The 19,799-nt window shown below is 45.8% G+C and overlaps 1 protein-coding gene across 1 annotated transcript in view; it reads right to left on the minus strand.

Annotated features, from left to right (window-relative positions):
* Nucleotides 1-10,683, minus strand: part of LOC129327971 (zinc finger protein 160-like) — a 111,866-nt gene extending 101,183 nt beyond the window's left edge. Inside the window, exon 1 of the mRNA XM_054976719.1 lies at nt 10,121-10,683. Coding sequence (XP_054832694.1) covers nt 10,121-10,605 — 485 coding nt within the window. The 5' untranslated portion in view covers nt 10,606-10,683. The remainder of the gene's footprint in view (nt 1-10,120) is intronic.
* Between the last annotated feature and the right edge of the window lie 9,116 nt (nt 10,684-19,799).

The following is a 19,799-nucleotide window of genomic DNA, read 5'->3' on the forward strand; positions in this document are numbered from 1 at the left end:
GTTGCCTGGGCTTGGGAGTTCAGGGCTCCGGGGAAGGCAGGAGGAGGAGAAGCCCCTTCCAGGACAGAAGCTCTGTCCTGCTTTGAGGTGAGGAGAGTGAATTTAATGGACTAGAATATTTTCGGATGTCTTTCCTATTTTTACTCTAGTGAACCCTGGGGTGAAGTACTCCGGCAGATGGCACACACTGATGCCAGTTACTGTGAAGTGCCTGCTATTTGAAATTTAGGGAAAGGATACCACATATGTATACTTGGTTAGGTTATAGGTAGCAAGAAGTACCTATATTATTATTACGTATTATGCCACACCCATAGGCAAATAAGAGAACTCTTTTTCTGAGTGTGGAACTACAAGTGACAAAAGGCACTGGTCGGACACTTGTCAGCTTCCCTCAAGTTTTGATGGGAAATGTAGGCAGCTTGGCAGAATGTTGGACAAGTGACAGTTGAAAAGTCCATTGGACAGCAGACAGAGAGCCAAGCTGCAAGACCAGGACGCCTACATTTCCCATCAAAACTTGAGGGAAGCTGACAAGTGTCCAATCTGTGCCTTTTGTCACTTGTAGCTTGGCCATGAGTTAATCATGCAACAAGCAGCTGTAGAAGGCCAGCTGAACTTTCCCCTAGATCAGCAGGACGTGTGGAGGACATGAAAAATAGTATTTTGCTTGCAAAGCACAATATGTTGCCAAGAGAATAAAATGGCAAGATGACCCCTGATAAGATAGTGAGAAGTTCGCATATTTAATGATGTCCAGAATTGTTCGGCCAATGCATGACCAGTGGGCAGGCAATTGCTGGAACTAATGTAGTACCAAGGTTGTAACTTATATAACTTATGCAAATTGACCCAAGGGTATAAATTCTTATGTTGGAGCATCGGTCAGTTCAAGGAACTTTTCCCTGGTGGCTATGCTGTTCTTCCTTTGCTTATAAGCAAATAAAAAGACCTATGTTTATTTCCCTTAGTAGGGTTCTTGTGTATTCTTCTTTACCAACTGGGATAAAAAGAGAGAGGGTGCAAATTATGCACAACAGAGGCATGCACACCTCTTTGCTGAGATCCTCCTGGCAGGGGGAGAGACGAAAGGAGGAAGGAGCACACGCAGACACCCAGGAGGACAGGGAGGAGAAAAATCCATTTGCTTCATGAAATACCTGCTCATAGAGTTCATCCTTCACCATTACTAATTATAACTAAACAAATCTTTTTGATAACTACAAAAATACACTAAGAAATCTATCTAAAAGTATGAAAAATTATTGTAATGATTCCAAGTAAATGTGTGCATGTGTCTTTAAATGCTTGGTTTGAGCTAGGTGAAGAGTGGGGGGTGAAAGAGAGGAATGAGTGAGCGATATGATTGGTTGACTGAGATTGTGGGTGGAGTGAATGCAGTTTAGACTGAGAGCCAAGCTACAAGTGACGCCTGACACAGGTTGGACACTTGTCAGCTTCCCTCAAGTTTTGATGGGAAATGTAGGTGTCCTGGTTTTACAGCTTGGCTCTCCATTACAGCTGCAAGACCAGGACGCCTACATTTCCCATCAAAACTTGAGGGAAGCTGACAAGTGTCCAACCTGTGTCAGGCGTCATGTGTGGCTTGGCTCTGAGAGTGCGGGGAGAAAGGAGGGAGTCAGAAGAAAGCAGGCTAGCTGTGTGCTGCCTGAATATGTTGGAGTGTTTATGACAAAAATATAACCTGTGTGGAACCTGAACTGAGCATGTTTGTGAAAGGACACTCAGTCAGGGAAAGAGAGGCCAGCTGTGTGCTGCCTGAGCAGGTTTAATATTCCTGTGAATGAGAGTCAGAGAAAGAGAGGCTAGCTGTGTGCTGCCTATATTTGAAGTATTTGTGAGAGAACTATTGAATCTAGTGAAGGGGGCTAACTGTGTGTGAAGCCTTAGAAGAGATCTGTGTGAATGAGTTTATAGGAAGTAACTTTAAGAACTACTTTTATGAAACCAATACGCTTCTTGAAAAATAAACATTTATTTTGTTTTGTTATATCCCAGTGTCGCTGTCATTGCTATATCCCATTCCTATCCTCAGGGCCGCATAGAACCCTCGAAGGAGCCTGACGCTTAAACCCGTTACCAAAGGGGAAATTTGAAGAAAATATTTTGGAATAATATATTCCTGGTGGCGGCAAACTACCCAGAGGGTGTGAAGGGAAAGATTAAAGCAAAATCCACCCCAAAGAAAGTGAAGATCATAACAATTATATAGTGAACTATTTAAATATGTGGTGACTGTGGCAAGAGTAGTATTTGCAGGTAAAAGGGAAGGCAGAAAGAGGTCCAGATTTAATGGAAAGGAAGAATCAATATTGCAAAATTGCAAAATTAACACACACACACACACATATATGTCAATGGCAAGATATATATATATGTTATATATATATAACAGGCCAATTTCAGAACTCCAAGAAAAATGGAAAGTATTTTTTTTTCATGATGTAGCTGAAAACTAAGATTAAGAACAATAATTATTAAGGAAGTTTTACATTGTTTTATGTAGATATATGATTTAATTGGTGACAATATGATTTAAATGATAGAAGTTTATTCATTATATTTTTTCTTCTTTTAAAATAGGATTTAGGTGGTGTTTAGGTTTGTGTATGACCTAGATGATTATTGGTGACTGAAGTACTGGATGATTGTCGAAATATGAATTAGATGATTATATGATGTAGTTTATGTTTTATGTGTTTATGTTTGAGCTTATTATTTGAAACAAAACTATTACGAAAAAGGTATGAAAAATGAACAAACCTATCTAAAAGCAGGAAAAATAAACCAAACAAACTATGAAAGAGAACAAACCTATCTAAATCTATGAAAAATGAACATACACACACCTATCCAGAAAAATGGAAAAGAAACCTCAGAACAAACCTATCTATCCTAACAAACCAAACAAGCAACTATGCTCTTCGCCTATGTTCCCACAAGGGACAAGCTGCCCAGAAAACCAGCAGGGGTGAAGTCAGAAAGGCAGGCATTCCCCCATCCCTTAGCAAGGGTGTGCAACCAAATGTGTCCCCTCTCAGCCTGAGCTCTATGCATGCTGTGGATTCTTCAATGGCTTGTTATTCACATCCTGCATTTCATGCTGTCACATCAGACTTTGCTTGGGATTCAGGAGACATTTCGAGAGGAACCAATGAAGTTAATTTAGTAAAGTAGTTTATGAAGCTGTAATCCAAGGTAGCTGGTGCTTCTTTCTGAGATTTTCTCTTTTTTCCTTAACACATGTCTCATGCTGTCATTACTATTTTATAGTAATACGTATTTTGGGAGTTCAGCAGGGAATCTGATTTATTGGAGACATTTAACTGTATGGGGTGATTTCAGAACCTGGCCAGCACTTATTCTGGTCAGCTTCACAGGTATCCATTTGTTAAGTATATCATACTTCCTCATGTAGGCGGGGCACTGCCTGGCTCCCCAATGGTGACCCAAAGCAGCATCTGGTTGTGGCATCATCCAATGGGAGAACTACTGAGAAGAGTGGAGCCAATCAGGAAGCAGGGCACTGTGTAATCCACCTTGAGTCTCAATGAGAAAGGCAGACTATAAATAAATAAATATAAATATGTCCCGTCTTCCGTAATCTGAGGAGATATTTTGGAAAGAAAACTCAGGCAGGGGTGGGGAGCTAGTTTCCCCTTTAGGGCTTTCATCTTTAGATGGGCATAGCTGTTTATTTTAGAACAGAATTTTTTGTGTAAAGTCAGTTTGGACAACAGAATAAAACTGAATAACAGAATAAAACTGTCCATTAATTTAAATGTTAATTTTAAACGTTACCTCACGAATTCTCCTGGAACCAACCCACTGAAGTCAGTATCTGCGCAGAAGATGGGCCAATGGGAAGAGCCAATGGGAGGATTGCTGAGGGGAGAAGGAGCCAATCAGGATACAGGAGCCTCTGCACCCTGCCCTCCATGCTCTGAGGAGAGGTTTTGGAGGGGGGGGGGAGAGGCCCCTTTTAGCTGTGTGTCCAGTAGCACTTTTAAGACTAACCCACTTGATTGTAGCATAAGCTTTCGAGAGCCACAGCTGTCTTTGTCAGATGCATCTGATGAAGAGAACTGTGGTTCTCAATAGCTTATGCTACAATAAAATTGGATAGTCTTAAAGACGCTACTGGACTCTTTACTATTTTGCAACTACAAGCTAACACGGGTAACTTCTCTGGATATATGACCCTTTTAGCTGTGTATCCTAGGTAGAAGTGTCTGAACAAATTCCCCATCAACATTCAAACCATCCCTTCCTTCTTCTTGATAGAAAGATCTTTGCCAGTTTCAAATAAAGCAGACAAACCTAGAAAAAAATAACCTATCAGCAGATGAAAGCTTTAATTCCAATCCCCTTGAACCTTTCATAGGAAAGCAAAAAGGGAGAATGTTAGACGAGCCTAACTGTGAGAAATGGAGCCACCATTTTTATTTCTATTCCTTTTAAAAGTTTCTCACACACCCCAGAAGGATCCACTTTCTTCAAAGACCATATTCTTGGATATGAAAGGAGGAGAACCTCAGTTCAAAAGAAGGTGGCAATCGGGCAGAGAAAGGCCTCCCTGCTGTGAGAAATGCAGCTCATCAAGATGAGACTGCTGCACCTCACAGGCACACAGAAGCTCAGTCCTTTAATGGTGGCCTGAATGGCACAGGGTAGAGAGGTGGACAGAGAAAACTTTTTCTCCCTCTTCCAAAATACTAGAACTGCAGAGCATCCAATGAAACTGATGGGTGGTAGATTTTAGGCCAAAAGGAAACATTTCTTTACACAATGAATGATTAGAATGGGCCATTCACTGTCAGAGGATGTAGTGATGGCCACAGACATAGACAGCTTTAAAAGAGGTCTACTGCCTTTGAAAATGGGGGTTCTCTCTAGTCACCATGACAAGTAGCCACTAATAGACAATGTATCTATCTAGGTACCTTTTACCTAGATAGATACATAGTCTATTAGTGGCTACTTGTCATGGTGACTAGAGAGAACTCCCATTTTCAAAGGTAGTAAACCTCTGAACAGCAGTGCCAGAAGGCAACTTCAGGGGAAGGCCTTCTATTCCCTGTTGTTGGTCCTCTGGAGTAACTGGTTGGCCACAGTATGAGACAGGATGGCAGACTAGATGGTCCACTATTCTGATCCAACAGGGCTCTTCTGTTGTTCTTAAGAGACCCAAGAAGGCAACAACTGAACACCACCAATTGTCACCTACAGTTCACAATTTACATCCCTTCAATGTACTATTATCACCCTACAACCTCTCCAGTATAATGGTGTTTCTGCTTCACGGGCCTAGGGGGGCCTTCCTTGCTTACGGGCAAGCCCTTGAACTTGGAATGGCTTCTCACCAGCAGCAACCATGGACCACCCAACACGCATATTAGTATTTTGTGCCTCTGATCTTTTGGGCTGCAAATATTTTTTATCATTAATTAATTTGTTTACCTCATTTATACTTTGGTTTTTCCCCCAAACTGGCTCACATCATTCTTCTCTCCTCCATTTAATAACAACAGTAATAACAACAGTGCATTTATATACCACCCTTCTAGACAGATTAGTGCCCAACTCAGAGCAGTGAACAAATCCTCACATCAACCTTGTGAGGTGGGTTAGACTGAGAGGGTGCGACTGGCTTCAGGTTATCCAGCAAGCTTCCAAAACTGAATGGGGATTTGAACCTGGATCTCCTAGTACGGATGTGCAATCCAGCTTTCCTGATCCAGTTATATAGCCAGATGTATGCCGATCTGGCTTAATCCAGCTATGCCAGATCAAATTAGAAAATGTCAGATCAGATCTGGAGATCTGGATCCCTAGGGGCCAGATTCAACTGGGTTAATTTGGTTGGCTTCTCTTAAGCTTTTTTCCCCCCCAGGCATGGGAGGAAGGCAAGACTATCTCCCTTGGCCCATGCCCCCATGGGTCTCCATGACCCCAGCTCCCAGCATCCTCCACTTGAGTTCCAAAACAGTCCTTCATGCTGCTGCCACCAGCTGCCGTTTAAACTCAGCTTGTTCCCATCCTGCGTAAGTTTGAGACTTTCTGGTTCAACATTGGGATTCTCTGGTTCGACATTGGGTCTCTTGTTGTAGTTTGTTTCTACTGGGCTTTGTTGGTTTGGCTTGCATTGGGAGCAGGACTGGCATTTTGCCAGAGGTTATCCCTTTGGCTTAAGCTTTCTTTTTGCCTAGAAAGCCTTGGAAATGTTTCCCCTATAGGAAACAATGGAGTGTAGATCTTCAGGGGCCCACAGAACTGGGCCCCAGTCTCACACTCTAACCTGTGCACAAGATTGATGATGATTTAATGTTTCAGTCAGAAGATGTTAACTCTGACTGAACATTGAAAGATTTCTGGAAATGGATAGTAGGATTTTTTCATTTGGAAAGGGAGGGCGTAGTAATGGATCACATTTCTAAATTGTGTGAGAATTTTCTATGTGATACTGTGGTTTATTGAACATGACTGTATTTTGCCTGAATTTGTCTTCTCAGAGCTTTGATAGCAATCTTTCCGAAAAACAGTACCAAACCAGGCCTGGTAAAGATGGCAGTGAAGAGGGGGAAAACATAGAAGCTGAACACATAGAGAACAACTTCACATAGATGCTCTTGAAAACAGAAGTGCTGTAAAGTAGCCAAGACGGAGCAAAACATCCCTGCGTGAACAGGCCAGAGAATCTAGGAGATGGCCAAGCCTAAGAGGACACCCTGGCAGTGGTTGCTCACATGTATCTTTGGGAGAATGCAATCCCTCCCATCACAGGATGCATGCCACTCCCAGGACCACCTCCATCTACCAGCAAGGCCCCCTCCATCTTGTCCGAACTAAGTTACCCCTTCAGCCACATCCAAACAAATGCTGACTTGAGATAACCAATGAACAAACTCATGACTTCTTTCAAATCTACTCAAAAAGGAGAGATGTGCACCACCCACATAGTGAACTAGTACCCCAAACATCTTGACACATTAACATGAGTATGTTATACAACACAAGGGAAAAAAATCTGGTTCCTGTCCTCGAAGAAGAAGAGAAGTAGCTGGGAAATTGAACAGTATCATTTTGAGCCAGCTAGGTAATAGAAGAGAGATACCTGGAGTTAATGGCATCGTGGGTTGCTGAGATGTTCAGGACAATTTACAGGGAAAGAGCCTCTCTTTTTGTGACAAATTACTTAATTTGCACCCAGTATAGAGATCTACACTGAATCCAACTCTCGGAGACTTAAACCCTCATTATCTGAACATAGCACCTTATAATTCAATTACATCTGCTAAAACAAACTCTCTGACAGAGACTTTTCTCTTGTGGCACAACCAATTATTATCAGACTAGAAACAAAGCCCATTGTGGGGAAAAAATACAACGGGCTCTAGAAAGGGGAGGGCAGATAGGAAGGCAATCCCTCCTCCTCCGTCACTGATCGTGGCCGGTGACAGAGGGGGGTGGGCACCTGCTCCATGCATGATCTCGGCTACGTGAAGGGAGGTGAGCGTTGCTACCTGCTTCATGCTTGATACAGGCTGGGTAAAAGAGGGGCGGGCATTGAGACCTGCTCCGCACCTGGTTCCAGCTGGGTAAAGGAGAAATTAGCATTGCTTCCTGCTCTATGCCTGATCTCGGTCATGTGAATGGGTGGGGGGCTTTGCTAACCCCAACTGGGTTATGGCAGAGGGGCGGGCATTGCCACCAGCTCTGCTCCTGATCCCAGGTGGCGGAAGTGGGGAGTGAGCATTGCTACCTGCTCTACTCCTAATATGAGTTGGGTTAAGGCAGGGGGTGGGCATTCCCATCTGGTCCTCTCCTATTATCAGCTGGGTTAAGGCAGCGGGTGGGAATTGCCAGGGTGGGCACTGCCACCTGCTCTGCTTCTAATACCAGTTGGGTGAAGGCACTGCCACCTTCTCCATTACTGATCTCAGCTGGCTGAAGAGGGGTGGCCATTGCCATCTGTTCTGCTGCTAAAACCAGGGGGGTTAAGGCGGTGGTCGGGCATTGCCACCTGCTCTGCTCCTAATACCACCTGCGTGAAGGCAGGGGGCAGGCACTGCCCTCTGCTCCGCTCCTAATATGTTGCGCACAGGGCTGGGCACAGCAGGCAGGAGGCTCACTGGTACTGCAGGGCTGAACACAACAGGCAGGAGGTCAGTAGTCCAGAAGGCAGCAAACCAGGGTCCAGAAGTCAGGCCAAGTGTCAGGACCAATATGCTAGTCAGAGGGAGAAGCAGGCAGAAGGGTAGTCAGAAGGCAGGCCGGGGTCAAAGTCCAATCAAGCAGTAGAGCAGGGCGCAAGGCAAGAGCGTCCAGGCGTAGGGCTCTGGTAGCAGGGAGTGGCGAGCTGAGTTGCTTCCACGCTTGGTTTCCTCGGCATCTCCCTTTTATGCTGTCCTAATTAGGAACAGCTCCTGCCTCTCTCTCTCTCTAACAGCTCCACTCGGTGGTGTGCCTGTAAATGGGCACTCCTTCGCCTCTCCAACAGAGCTGACTTATCTCTATGTTTCCTCCTTTCAGCTGGCCCCAGGTGCTCGGGTTTCGCTTTTGCCCTGGGGGAGTCTTTGTCTCTTACAGCCTCTGTGGAGGTTTCTGACTGTTCCTCTTCCCCAACAGTCTCTGCAGAAGCTCCAGGCTGTTCTTGCTGAATTCCCTCTGGAGCAGCAGCAGTGGTTTCTGACTGCTCCTCCTCTCCAACAGCTTCTTCAGGGGCTTCTGGCTCTAGAGAAGATCCTGCTGGCCCTTCCTGCTCATCTTCTGAGGAGGACTCTGGGGCAATAGGTAAGGTGGCCAGTCGAGGCTGGGGCTGACTCATGACATAATACCAGCTGGGTTAAGGGGGGGTGGCCATTACCACCTGCTGTGCTAATAATACCTGCTGGGTTAAAGAGGGGGTGGGCATTGCCATGTGCTCCGCTCCTAATACCAGCTGGGTTAAGGTGGGGTATGGGAATTGCCAGGGATGGGCATTGCCACCTACTCCGCTCCTAATACCAGCTAGCTTAAGGCGGGAGTGGGCATTGCCACCTGCTCTGGTCCTAATACAACCAGCAAAGGGATGATATGGGTATGACAAGAAAAAACAGACCAACGTCCCCGTATATTGAACCAATAGTGAAAGTTCACAACTTATACACCATTTATCTGCCTAAGAAATTAGGCATCAATAATTATATAACAAAAAATATTTCCAAAAAGGAACAAAGGAGCTGGACAAAATAATTGGCTCCTCACAATACACTGGAGCCTACACAATGATTCCTATTGTAATTGCTAAAGAAGTCCAGACTGGAGCTTTAAAATACGCTGTGACTCCTGGTCATAAATATGAAGAGTCCATATGATGATGGTGATATGTTGCCAAAGACGTGAATACCCAGTAATTTTCCCAGCAGGATTCCGGGTATCCTCCTGTTTCATGAGTTTCTTGATCATGGGAATTAACTGCAAAAAATCACATACATGATACGGCTATCTCTATATTCTCATAAACTATTGCATTCTTGCCCCCAAAGATACTCACTCCTTTACAGCTTGACAAAAGTTCCCGACCGCATTCCCTGCTTGGTCAACAGCTGTTAACAAGTATCCTAATAACAGAGTATTTAAGGATCCTATGGGATAAGGACTATATGGTTATTGTGACTGAGGAGTTGAAGAGCTTTAAGACTTCATAGTATAGGATCCTTAAATACTCTTTATGGGGCAGGTCTCCCACTCCTTGCTTGCTACAGTTTCCGGGAGCAGCCATATCTGTTATTTTCTTTTCACGCTCTAGGCATTTATATGGTTTCTCCACTGTCTGGGTATTTGGATGGTTAATAAAGTGGGGCTTGTTAATGAAACTCTTTCCACACTGTAAGCATTGATATGGTTTCCCCCGTTTATTCTTAGATGGGTAGTAAGGCTGGCCTTCTGACCAAAGCTCTTTCCATACTCCAAGCAATTATATGGTTTTTCCCCCGTGTGGACATTTTGGTGTTCAGTAAGACGAGACTTCTTACTGAAGCTCTTTCCACAGTCTACGCATTTATATCGTTTCTCCCCTATGTGGGTATTTTGATGGCCAGTAAGGTGGCCCTTTTGCCTGAAGCTCTTTCCACACTCTGAGCATTTATATGGTTTCTCTCCTGTGTGAGTTCTTTGATGGGTAGTAAGATTGGTCTTCTGACTGAAGCTCTTTCCGCAATCTAAGCAATTATATGGTTTTTCCCCTTTGTGAATTTTTTGATGGTCAGTAAGATGACAGCTCTTCCTGAAGCTCTTTCCACACTCTAAGCATTTAAATGGCTTCTCCTCTTTGTGGATTCTTTGATGCATAATAATGTACTCCTTCCGCCGGAAGATCTTTCCACATACTAAGCATTTATACGGTTTCTCCCCTGTATGGATCCTTCGATGTGTAGTAAGATCGCCATTCTGACTGAATATCTTTCCACACTCTGAGCATTTATATGGTTTCTCTCCTAAATGTGTATTTTGATGGTCAGTGAGGTGAGACTTATTAAAGCATTTATATGGTTTCTCACCTGTGTGGACTCTCCTATGAGAAGCAAGTAGTCCACTAAACATGAAATTATTTCTACAGTCGGAGCAGGCACATGGTTTCTCTCCTATATGGCGTCTTTGATGGAAAGTGAGGTACTCCTTCCAAATGAAGCTCTTTCCATACAGTGTGCATGTATAAGCTTTTTCATCAGTATGCACTCCTTGGTATTCATTAAGGTGGTTTTTCTTACTGAAGCCGTTTCCTGCAGAAGCTACCAATTCTTTCATCCGCTTGTGGTTTTCTTCAGTTTCCCATCTCTGCTCTTCTCCCTCTATCTTGATCTCTCTCTCTGTAGGAATAAGGAGAGAAATCAAATAAATGGGGTTGAAAAAGCGAACAGAAAAGACTATACAAGAAGGGAGACCCTTCTGCTTTGCATCCAGAAGGTCACATAAAATGTTTTTGTTCTAACTGCTGCACTCCCTGACTGTTCACAATTCTTAAAGTCTTCTATTCAAAGACCTCATATACCAGGGATGGGTAAGACTCATTGGAATGTCAACTGCAGTCAGCGATGAGAATACAAGGAAAGATGCTTGTGATGTCACAGAGTCCTGATGCAGCAGGAGTTAATAAAAACAGCTGAGGACTCAGCCCTACTAACTCCGTGCACCTGGGTTAAAAACGTTCTTCCTGTAATTAGTCAAGGCCATGCCAGCCAGAGAGTGTTAGAGCCTGATTTTATAGTTGGGGGGGTGGGGGAATAAAGAGCACCCAAAGGACAGATTTGGAAAATTACCAGAGTCTGACCTCCTGATTGGCTGATGTGGGTCTGAAGCCTATAAATGGCCTACAGCCAGTTTGGTGTAGTGGTTAAGAGGGCGGGACTCTAATCTGGAGAACCGGGTTTGATTCCTCACTCCTCCACTTGAAGCCAGCTGGGTGACCTTGGGCCAGTCACAGCTTCTAGCTCTCTCAACTTCACCAGCCACACAGGGTGTTTTGTTGTGGGGATGGCAGGCAACCCACTCACATTCAAAGTTAGGGCAGTTCATTTGAAAATAAATAAGTCATGATGTTTTCATCCCAACGTGTATCATACACAGGCACAAAATAGCAGAGAGCGCAGCAGTTTCCAGCTGTCTCTCACTTAGGATTTATTTTCAGTTTTGCTTGTAGAAACTTCCATAAATATCCCAATTCATAAAATTTTATAAAGGGAAAAGATGAAGGGCACCATTTCTCGTCAGGGAGATTCCACTGTAAAGGAGGATAGGGCTATGACACAGGAAAAGAGTGGAAGCGATGAAATTATTTTTAGTTTCCCAATTTAGCTGCCTTGAGCTATGAGGAAAGGCCAGATATAAAATATATTAATAAACAGATAAAAGTATTACCCAGAGAGGCCAAATTCCCACAGTTCTCTGTCATGACTTCCTCGTAGAGATCCCTTTGGCCTAGATCCAGCAAAGCCCACTCCTCCTCTGAGAAGTACACAGCCACATCCTCAAAGGTCACCAGACCCTAAAAGAAGAAACAAATCTTTGTTCTCCCCATAAAAACCTAACTGTCCAAAGATCAGTGAAAAATCAAATGGAGGGGCTTTCTCCTCCAGATCCAAAGCTGCCTTGGGGGGTGTTCAAAACCTTCTTAGTGGGCAGTTTACAAAGAAGTAAAAGGGAAGGAGAATGATTCTTCCAGCCTCCTGGGAGAAATACATGGGACAGAGACAGGGGGTGCGTCCCCACAGCTTCCTCTCCTACCCGATGATCCTGATGCACGGTGAATGTTCCCACTCCGACAGAAAGAGGGGAAAGTCCAGAATGTCTTGCCTGCATCTCTTCGCTGCCTGTGAGGGAGTCAAAGGAGAGGGGAAGACATTAACTTGTTCACTGCCTAGCAAAGTTCACACGCTTTTTCTTCAATATTAATTTAAAACTTAAGTTGCCTGCAATTCCATAAGTCAAAGATCACTTCCTCCTTCATGAACTTTCTTGCTCAGTAAACACCTCTAGAGCCCTTGCTCGGACTGCTCCACATCCTATTCCCATTGGAACCCGCACCCTGGGATCGTAGACTGCCTCCCTCACTATACAGTTCCCATTTACCAGGGAAACAGTGATGTCAAATATCCCAACACAAATGTAACTCCTCTAGGAAAGGAGTGAATCCCCCCCGGCACCGAGGAAAGAGAATTCCACACCTGTGGAGCCACCACCCTAAAGGCCCTGATTCTTGTTAAAGGCAACCCAGTGCCAGCTAGTGCTCATATTAAAAACAGGGCTCAGAAGGAGGGTCACAATTCTTGGAAGGAGTCGTGAGCAACAGAATGATCTGAGAGAACAAGTAAGAAATCATGTCAACTATAAAATTAAGAAATTATTTTTCTTATATGTTTTATATTCCAGCTGCTACTGCAAAACCACCCCCACCCCCATATTGCTACTTGGCTAAAAATCCAAGTGCTGGTTTGGGCCTATAAAACCAATGCTGTTCAATGTTGGACAAGGCTAGGATTACTCCAGCGAAGAAGGTACAGCTGAAATGGCACCTATTAAGTCCTTACCGAGGGACCCAGCATCTCCATCACCCTCCTGCGTAATCTCCTGATTCCATTTGGGGTCTGAGGGAGGCTTCTCTGCTACTTTGGACGGCCCCTGAAATGGCAGAGAAGGTGTGGGGAGAAGGATGAGGAAAGAAATGATGCAGTCAAGGGCCTGGGAAGGGGGGAAGACATAAGAAGAGCCCTGCTGAATTACACACGGCCTGGCACCCTGATTCACACACAAGTGACAAACCAGTTACTATGGAGGACCAACAACAGGGCACAGAGGTTGAGGCTTTCCCCCGAAGCTGCCTCCTGGCACGGGGATTCAGAGGTTGGCTGCCTTTGAAGGCAGAGGTTCCATGTTCATGGGAGAAGAGATTCAACCCCTTAACCGTTTATTTAATTATTCAAAATATTTATTAGCTGCCTTTCCTCCAAAGGTGCTCAAGGCAGTGTAAAACCAAAAGCGGCAGTTAAAAATTAAAAATACAGTTAATACACTGTCCTGAATAAAATAGTCTTCAGCTGCCTCCTGAAGCTAGAGAGGGGGCCAGGCGCGCCTCCCTGGGAAGAGCGTTCCACAGTCGTGGGACTGCCACTGAAAAGGTCCTCTCCTGTGTACCCAGAAATCTTCTTTGGTTGACGGCACAGATAGGAGGGCCTCTCCCTGTGATCTTAACTCTGACACAGGACTGTATGGGAGCAGCCAGTCCTTCAGATACCCTGGATCCCAGCCACGTAGGGCTTTAAAGGCCAAACGCAACACCTTGAATTGGACTCAGGAGCAGATCAATAGCCAGCGGAGTTGCTGTAATATCGGGGTCACATGTTCCTGATAGCTGGCCTCGACCAGCAGTCTAGCCGCAACATTCTGCACTAGCTGCAGCTCGCGAACACTCTTCAAGGGTGGCCCCAAGTAGAACACATGGCAACAGTCCGGTCGAGACGTAACTAAGGCATAGGTCACAATGGCTAAATAGGACTGAACCAGAAACGGGTGTGAGTTGGGGCACTAGCCAAAGCTGAACCACTGAAGCCACCTGATGTTCTAAGGTGACCACTGAGTCAAGCAGCACTCCTAAGGGCAAATCTGACTTTCCAAGAGGAGTCCCTTTTCAGCACTTTTTCCAGCCCTTCAGTATCTTTGCAGATGTGTGATTTCATGGGAAGATGGAACACCTGGAGAAAGGGGAGTTTTAGAATCCTCCAGGAGTGGTCTTAGCAACGGGGAACCAGGGTACCTGCCCAGGCCTTGTAGGGGCCCCAACCAAGCTGCCTTGGTTGCCAGCTGCAGCAGTGCCTCAGCTGGCCTCTCTGCAGCGGCTGCTAGTAATGCTACTGGAGAGCTTCCCGGGCAGCTACCTGCAGCAGCTGGCAATCAGGGTGGGATGGATCGCTGCCGCTACCCACAGCAGCAAGGACAAGAAGAGGTGGAGGATGGAGAGCCTCCTCCACCCCTCACCTGGGCAACCAACCAGCCCGCTGCCCCCTTGCACTGGCGCAGGCAGCACAAGTGTGATCTGCCGCCTCTGACAGATCGCGCCCCTTCTCAGTGGTGGGTCTGCTCCTCCCACGCTCCTTCCCCTTTCAGCTTGATTATGGCATATTTGCTCATAAGTAAGCCCCACTGTATTCAATGGGGTTTACGTTCAGGCAAATGCATGTCCCCTGGATTTCTGTCAAAAAGACACGTGTGCAGCTTTGGATGAAAACAGACTGGGAAATCATGACTTCAAAGTGACAAGCCAAACAGCCCTTGTAATATACCTGAGTTTAAAGAGCACGGAAGACCTTGAGCACATGGTACACCTTATTAGAAAAGGTTGGCAGCATCTCTCATGGTAGCTGATGCCCCCACCTTCAGTGTGTGTGTTTTTGTTGCAGCCACTTGCTGAAAAGTTAGTAGAAGCTTCAGCTGGTTTTGAGGAAATCGAAATACTGTTGATTGCCAATGCTGCCCTGAAGCCCCCGTTTCCACAAGAAGCAACGAAGACAAGAGATGGATGCTGGAGGTCTTAGACATACGGGGGGGGGGGTATGGAGGTAGAGACAAGAACACTGTAGGCATCGCTGAGCATCTTGGAAAAAGGGTGTGTGTGGGGGGGGGACCCATCTGTAACCTTTGCCCAAGGCTCCAGAATCACTAAGGCCACCCCTGGAATCCCCTTTCACATTTTCTGCCCTCTGGACCTCCCAGAATGAATGAATGAATGAATGAATGAATGAATGAATGAATGAAAACACTCTTACCTGCCATTTTTCCTTCTCCGCCTCTGCCTGGCTCAGGAGGAAGCCTTCTGCCAGGACCACCGCCTGGGAACTGGTTTGGGGTTTGCACTCTCTGACCCAGCTCTGCATCTCCAGGGGCAGCATAGCCAGGAACTGCTCCAGGATCACCAGGTCCAAAATCTCCCTCTTGGTGTGCCTTTCTGGCTTCAGCCACTGGCAGCAAAGATGGTGAAGCTGGCTGCAAACCTCTCGGGGCCCCTCGGCTTCCTGGTAGCGGAAGTGCCTGAAGCTCTGCTGATAGACATCTGAGCTTGCGGAGTCCTCATCCAGGGCCTTCTGCACCGTTCTTTCCCAGAATCCCTTATTCTTTCCAACCTCCGTGGCCTCATGAACATTTTCTGCTCCACAGCTAGCAAAGTCATTCTCTTCCATCTTCCTGGGAAAGTCAGACAAAGCTAGAAGGATATTCAATTTATTTCTATCTTTCCAGGAAAAGCCAAATGGGTGGGGGATAGGACGCCCAGCAAAGGTGTTCTGTGAGCAAAAGAGGACAAATCCGGCCAGCAGCAGAGCTTTTCTCAGTGGGAATCAAGGCAAAGACAAAACTTCAACTGAGAACCACTGCCCAAAGATTGGGTCGAAAGCCCCAGGACAAGAACATCAGCAGAGCCCAGCTGGATTAGACCCAATCCCCTGTAGCACAGCCCCTTTCCCCACAGAGGCCTCCCCCAAAGGAAGCAAGAAGGGAAGAGCCCCATTCTGCTACTATCCCCACCAGCAACGCTTCTGCACAGATCCACTGCCTCTGAACACAGAGGCTCTATTTAGCCAGCTAGGCTCGTAGCCACTGAAAGACCCTCCTCCAGTGAATCTCATATGTAACATGAGGCATGGAGGGGAGGGGGGAGAAGATGGCATGGTATAGCCCGATCTCATCAGATTTTGGAAGCTAAGCAGGGTCAATACTTGGGTGGGAGACCACCATGGGAGATCTTGCAGTGGAAGGCAACGGCAAACCACCTCTGCTTCTCACTGGCCCTGAAAGCCCCTTGCTGGGGTCGCCATAAGTCGATTGCGACTTGACGGCACGCATACACACATGCACAAGGTATGGAGAAATATTTCACAATGGCGGTTTTTAATGTTCTTCGCTAGAATCCTAGCGTTGGAAGGGGTCTTACATTACAAACCGTCTAGTCCAAACTCCTGCCCAATGCAGGAACAGCCTAAAGCATTCTCAACAAGTTATTTGTCCAGCCGCTCCTTGAAGACTGCCAATGAGGGGCAACCCACCATATCCCTAGGCAGCCAATTCCACTGCTGAATTGCTCTTAATGTAAATGACTTCAAGCCCTGGTGTTATCGAGGAGCAACCTGAGACTGAGTTGGAAGAAGGCCTTTTTGGTAGCTGCGTTAACTTGCTTCTCTAGCAGCAATGCTGGATCCCGTATAACCCCCAGGCTCTTAACCAAGTCTGCAAGGATCAACTGAACCTCATCAAAGGTGGGAAGCACAAATGCCCTTCAAGATCTCTGCCGTCCCGACCAGCATCACTTCCATCTCGTCTGGGTTCAGTTTCAGTTTGTTGGCTTTCAGCCGCTTGACCACAGCTGTCAGGCAGGGACTGAGGGCCTCTACTGCATCACCAGAGGATGTGCTTAGCGAGAGAGCTGGATGCACTCATACTTTAGGGATCACTGAGAAACCGAATTCGGAGGTCCTACTTTTCTTTATATGGGGCAGCTTTGTCCTTAAGGAGCTGGGAGGGTGGACTTTTAGATATGCCTACCCAAGACCCAGCCATGGGCCAAAGCACTTTTTAGCAAATCTGCAAGCAGAGCCATTTCCTGGAGGGGGGAGGGGAGGGGATCCCTGTCTCCTCCCCCCCCCCAAATCTTCCCTCCTTTTATTACTACAGCTTCACATCTAATGCATTTGCAACTCACCAGACTGAGGGAGGGGTGCTATTTCTCAGAAAACACCACGCTCGTCCTCTACCCTCCTTCCTCACAGCCTTTCTAGGAACGCAGACCCTACCCAGGAAGCCCAAGAGGGGAGCCCTCCACTGCCCCTCCCTTGCACGCAAGAGCGGGGAGGGGATCACCCCTTGCAAGCTGGAGGCCGAGGGGAGCAATTCGGGGGAGGCGCCCGGATCGGAGCTTAGCTTGTCGCTGCTGTATCCCCCCCCCCCAATCCTGGATACAATATTGCAGAAAATCAAATTAAGAACAAAAAAACCCACCCCGAACTGCAATCGAAGCTTACCGGAGTCTGCAAAACTGGAGGATTGATCCGTGATAAGGAATACCAGAGATGGGGCAAGTCGGATCTACCAGTCCCCGGGCCAAGCCATTCCCTCCAATAGTTAAATCAGTCGAGCTGCACGTCCCAGAGAGGAAGGAAGCAAATTATGAACAAAGGGGGAGAGGGAATTAATGGAGGCTGCTCCTTCCTGCCTCTGGCTGCCCCCCCCCATCTTTTACAAAATAGGTTTTGCATTGACCCTGGGGAGAAAAGCCAAAAGTTGATTCCTGCTACTGGATCCAAGGGAGGGGAATTGTAAAGAGGCGTTGATTTTTCTAGGGGGGTCGAGGTAGAGAAGGAGAGCAACCAACCTCCTGAACGAAATAAATTCGTTCAGGGCTTGTTATATTTTGGGTTTTGTATGATTATGTTTATGTGGAATGGGTTTTGTATGGTTATGTTTTAAGTTAATGTGGAATAAATAATAATAATAATAATAATAATAATAATAATAATAATAATAATAAACAACCCAGGGCTGCAAAAAGCAAACCGCTGCCTGACAGCCGTAGTAGAATGGCTGAAAAATAAATAACAAATTAAAATTGAACCCAGATATTCCGATGCGAGGAGGGAATCCCAACCCTTCGTCGTCAAGTGTCAACGCACAGGCAAGGGTTACACATTTAAATGGTCTTTATTCAACTTCTTCATATACTTAAGGAATCTCTACTCACAGTTCTTATTAAATAACGAAAGGAAAGAGTGCCTCTTTCGTGCATAAAGGTGCTTGGGTGGAGCTTTTTAGACCCAGTCAATGTGGTGGAAAAGAGATGACTTGCTCCTGTCCCTACCCAGGTGTGACTGAACAAAGGAGGAAATGGCCCTCACAAGTTTTTTGACGGGCTCTGAATGCCCCAGGAACTGAAGCCTGTGGGGTAAGACACTACAACTCCCAGGATGCACTTCTCTTAAAACTATGGGCATACATTCTAGTCTAGTACATACTGATTAATATATTCAGCTTGTACACCAGACAAGACTGAAGTGATGCTTGTTGGGAAGTCAGAGATCTTGAAGGACATTGTACTCCCCACCTTTGATGGAATTCGGCTGACCCTTGAGGACTCAGTTAAGAGCCTAGGGGTTATACTGGATCCAGTGCTACTATTAGTGAAAAACAAGTTAAGGCAGCTGCAAAAAACGCTTACTACAATCTCACTCTAGCCTGGAAGATGGCTTATCTCAACACGGCCAAACTGGCCTCCTGGATCCGTGCCATGGTAACATCAAAACTTGACTATTGTAATGCATTATACATTGGTCTCCCATCTAAGTTAACTAGGAGGCTCCAACTGGTGCAAAATGCTGCAGCTCGACTATTATCAGGAGCGAGCAGGAGCTTGAACATCACTCCCATCCTACAGTCACTCCACTGGCTACCTATCAGTTACTGTGCTCAGTTCAAGGTAATAATTATTACATAAGCCCTTCACAGCCTTGGTTCAGCATATCTACAGGACTGCCTCTCTCCCTATGTTCCTCCATGGCAGCTTCATTCACCTGAACAGGGTCTCTTGCAGGTGCCAGCCTGTACATGGGCAAAATCAACAGCAGCCCATACATGGGCTTTCTCTGTGGTGGCCCCTACCCTGTGGAGTGGCCTGCCTGAGGAGGTCAGAAGAGCCCCCACTCTCCTAGCTTTCCACAAACAATGCAAAACTGAATTATTCAAAAAGGCTTTTTTTTCTCAGCTAAGAGGGTGGTACTGTAGGAAAGGGATCCCAAATGTTTCGCTAATGAGTTAGGAACCATAGATTTCACCATTATGTTGCCTTACATATTATCTGTTGCTTTAAATATCCTACCTGTGCTTTATGTTGTTCAATGTAAGTCCTAGAATTGATTATGTTCTGTTTCAGCAATTCCTCAACCCCATACTGGATCCTTGCTAATACTACATCGTTGTTAACTTATATTCTTTTACCCCATGACATTGTTTATGGAAATGCTCTTGACACTGTATGGAAATGCCTGCCCTTGTCCTTGCCACTAATTGCACTAATCTCACACTATGTAATCCGCCTTGAGCCTCAGTGAGAAAGGCGGGATATAACGAACGAACGAACGAACGAACGAACGAACGAACGAACGAAAGAACGAACGAACGAACGAACGAAAGAAAGAAAGAAAGAAAGAAAGAAAGAAAGAAAGAAAGAAAGAAAGAAAGAAAGAAAGAAAGAAAGAAAGAAGGTC

The sequence above is a fragment of the Eublepharis macularius genome, chromosome 4, assembly GCF_028583425.1.
Source record: "Eublepharis macularius isolate TG4126 chromosome 4, MPM_Emac_v1.0, whole genome shotgun sequence".
NCBI classification, from domain to species: Eukaryota; Metazoa; Chordata; class Lepidosauria; order Squamata; family Eublepharidae; genus Eublepharis; species Eublepharis macularius.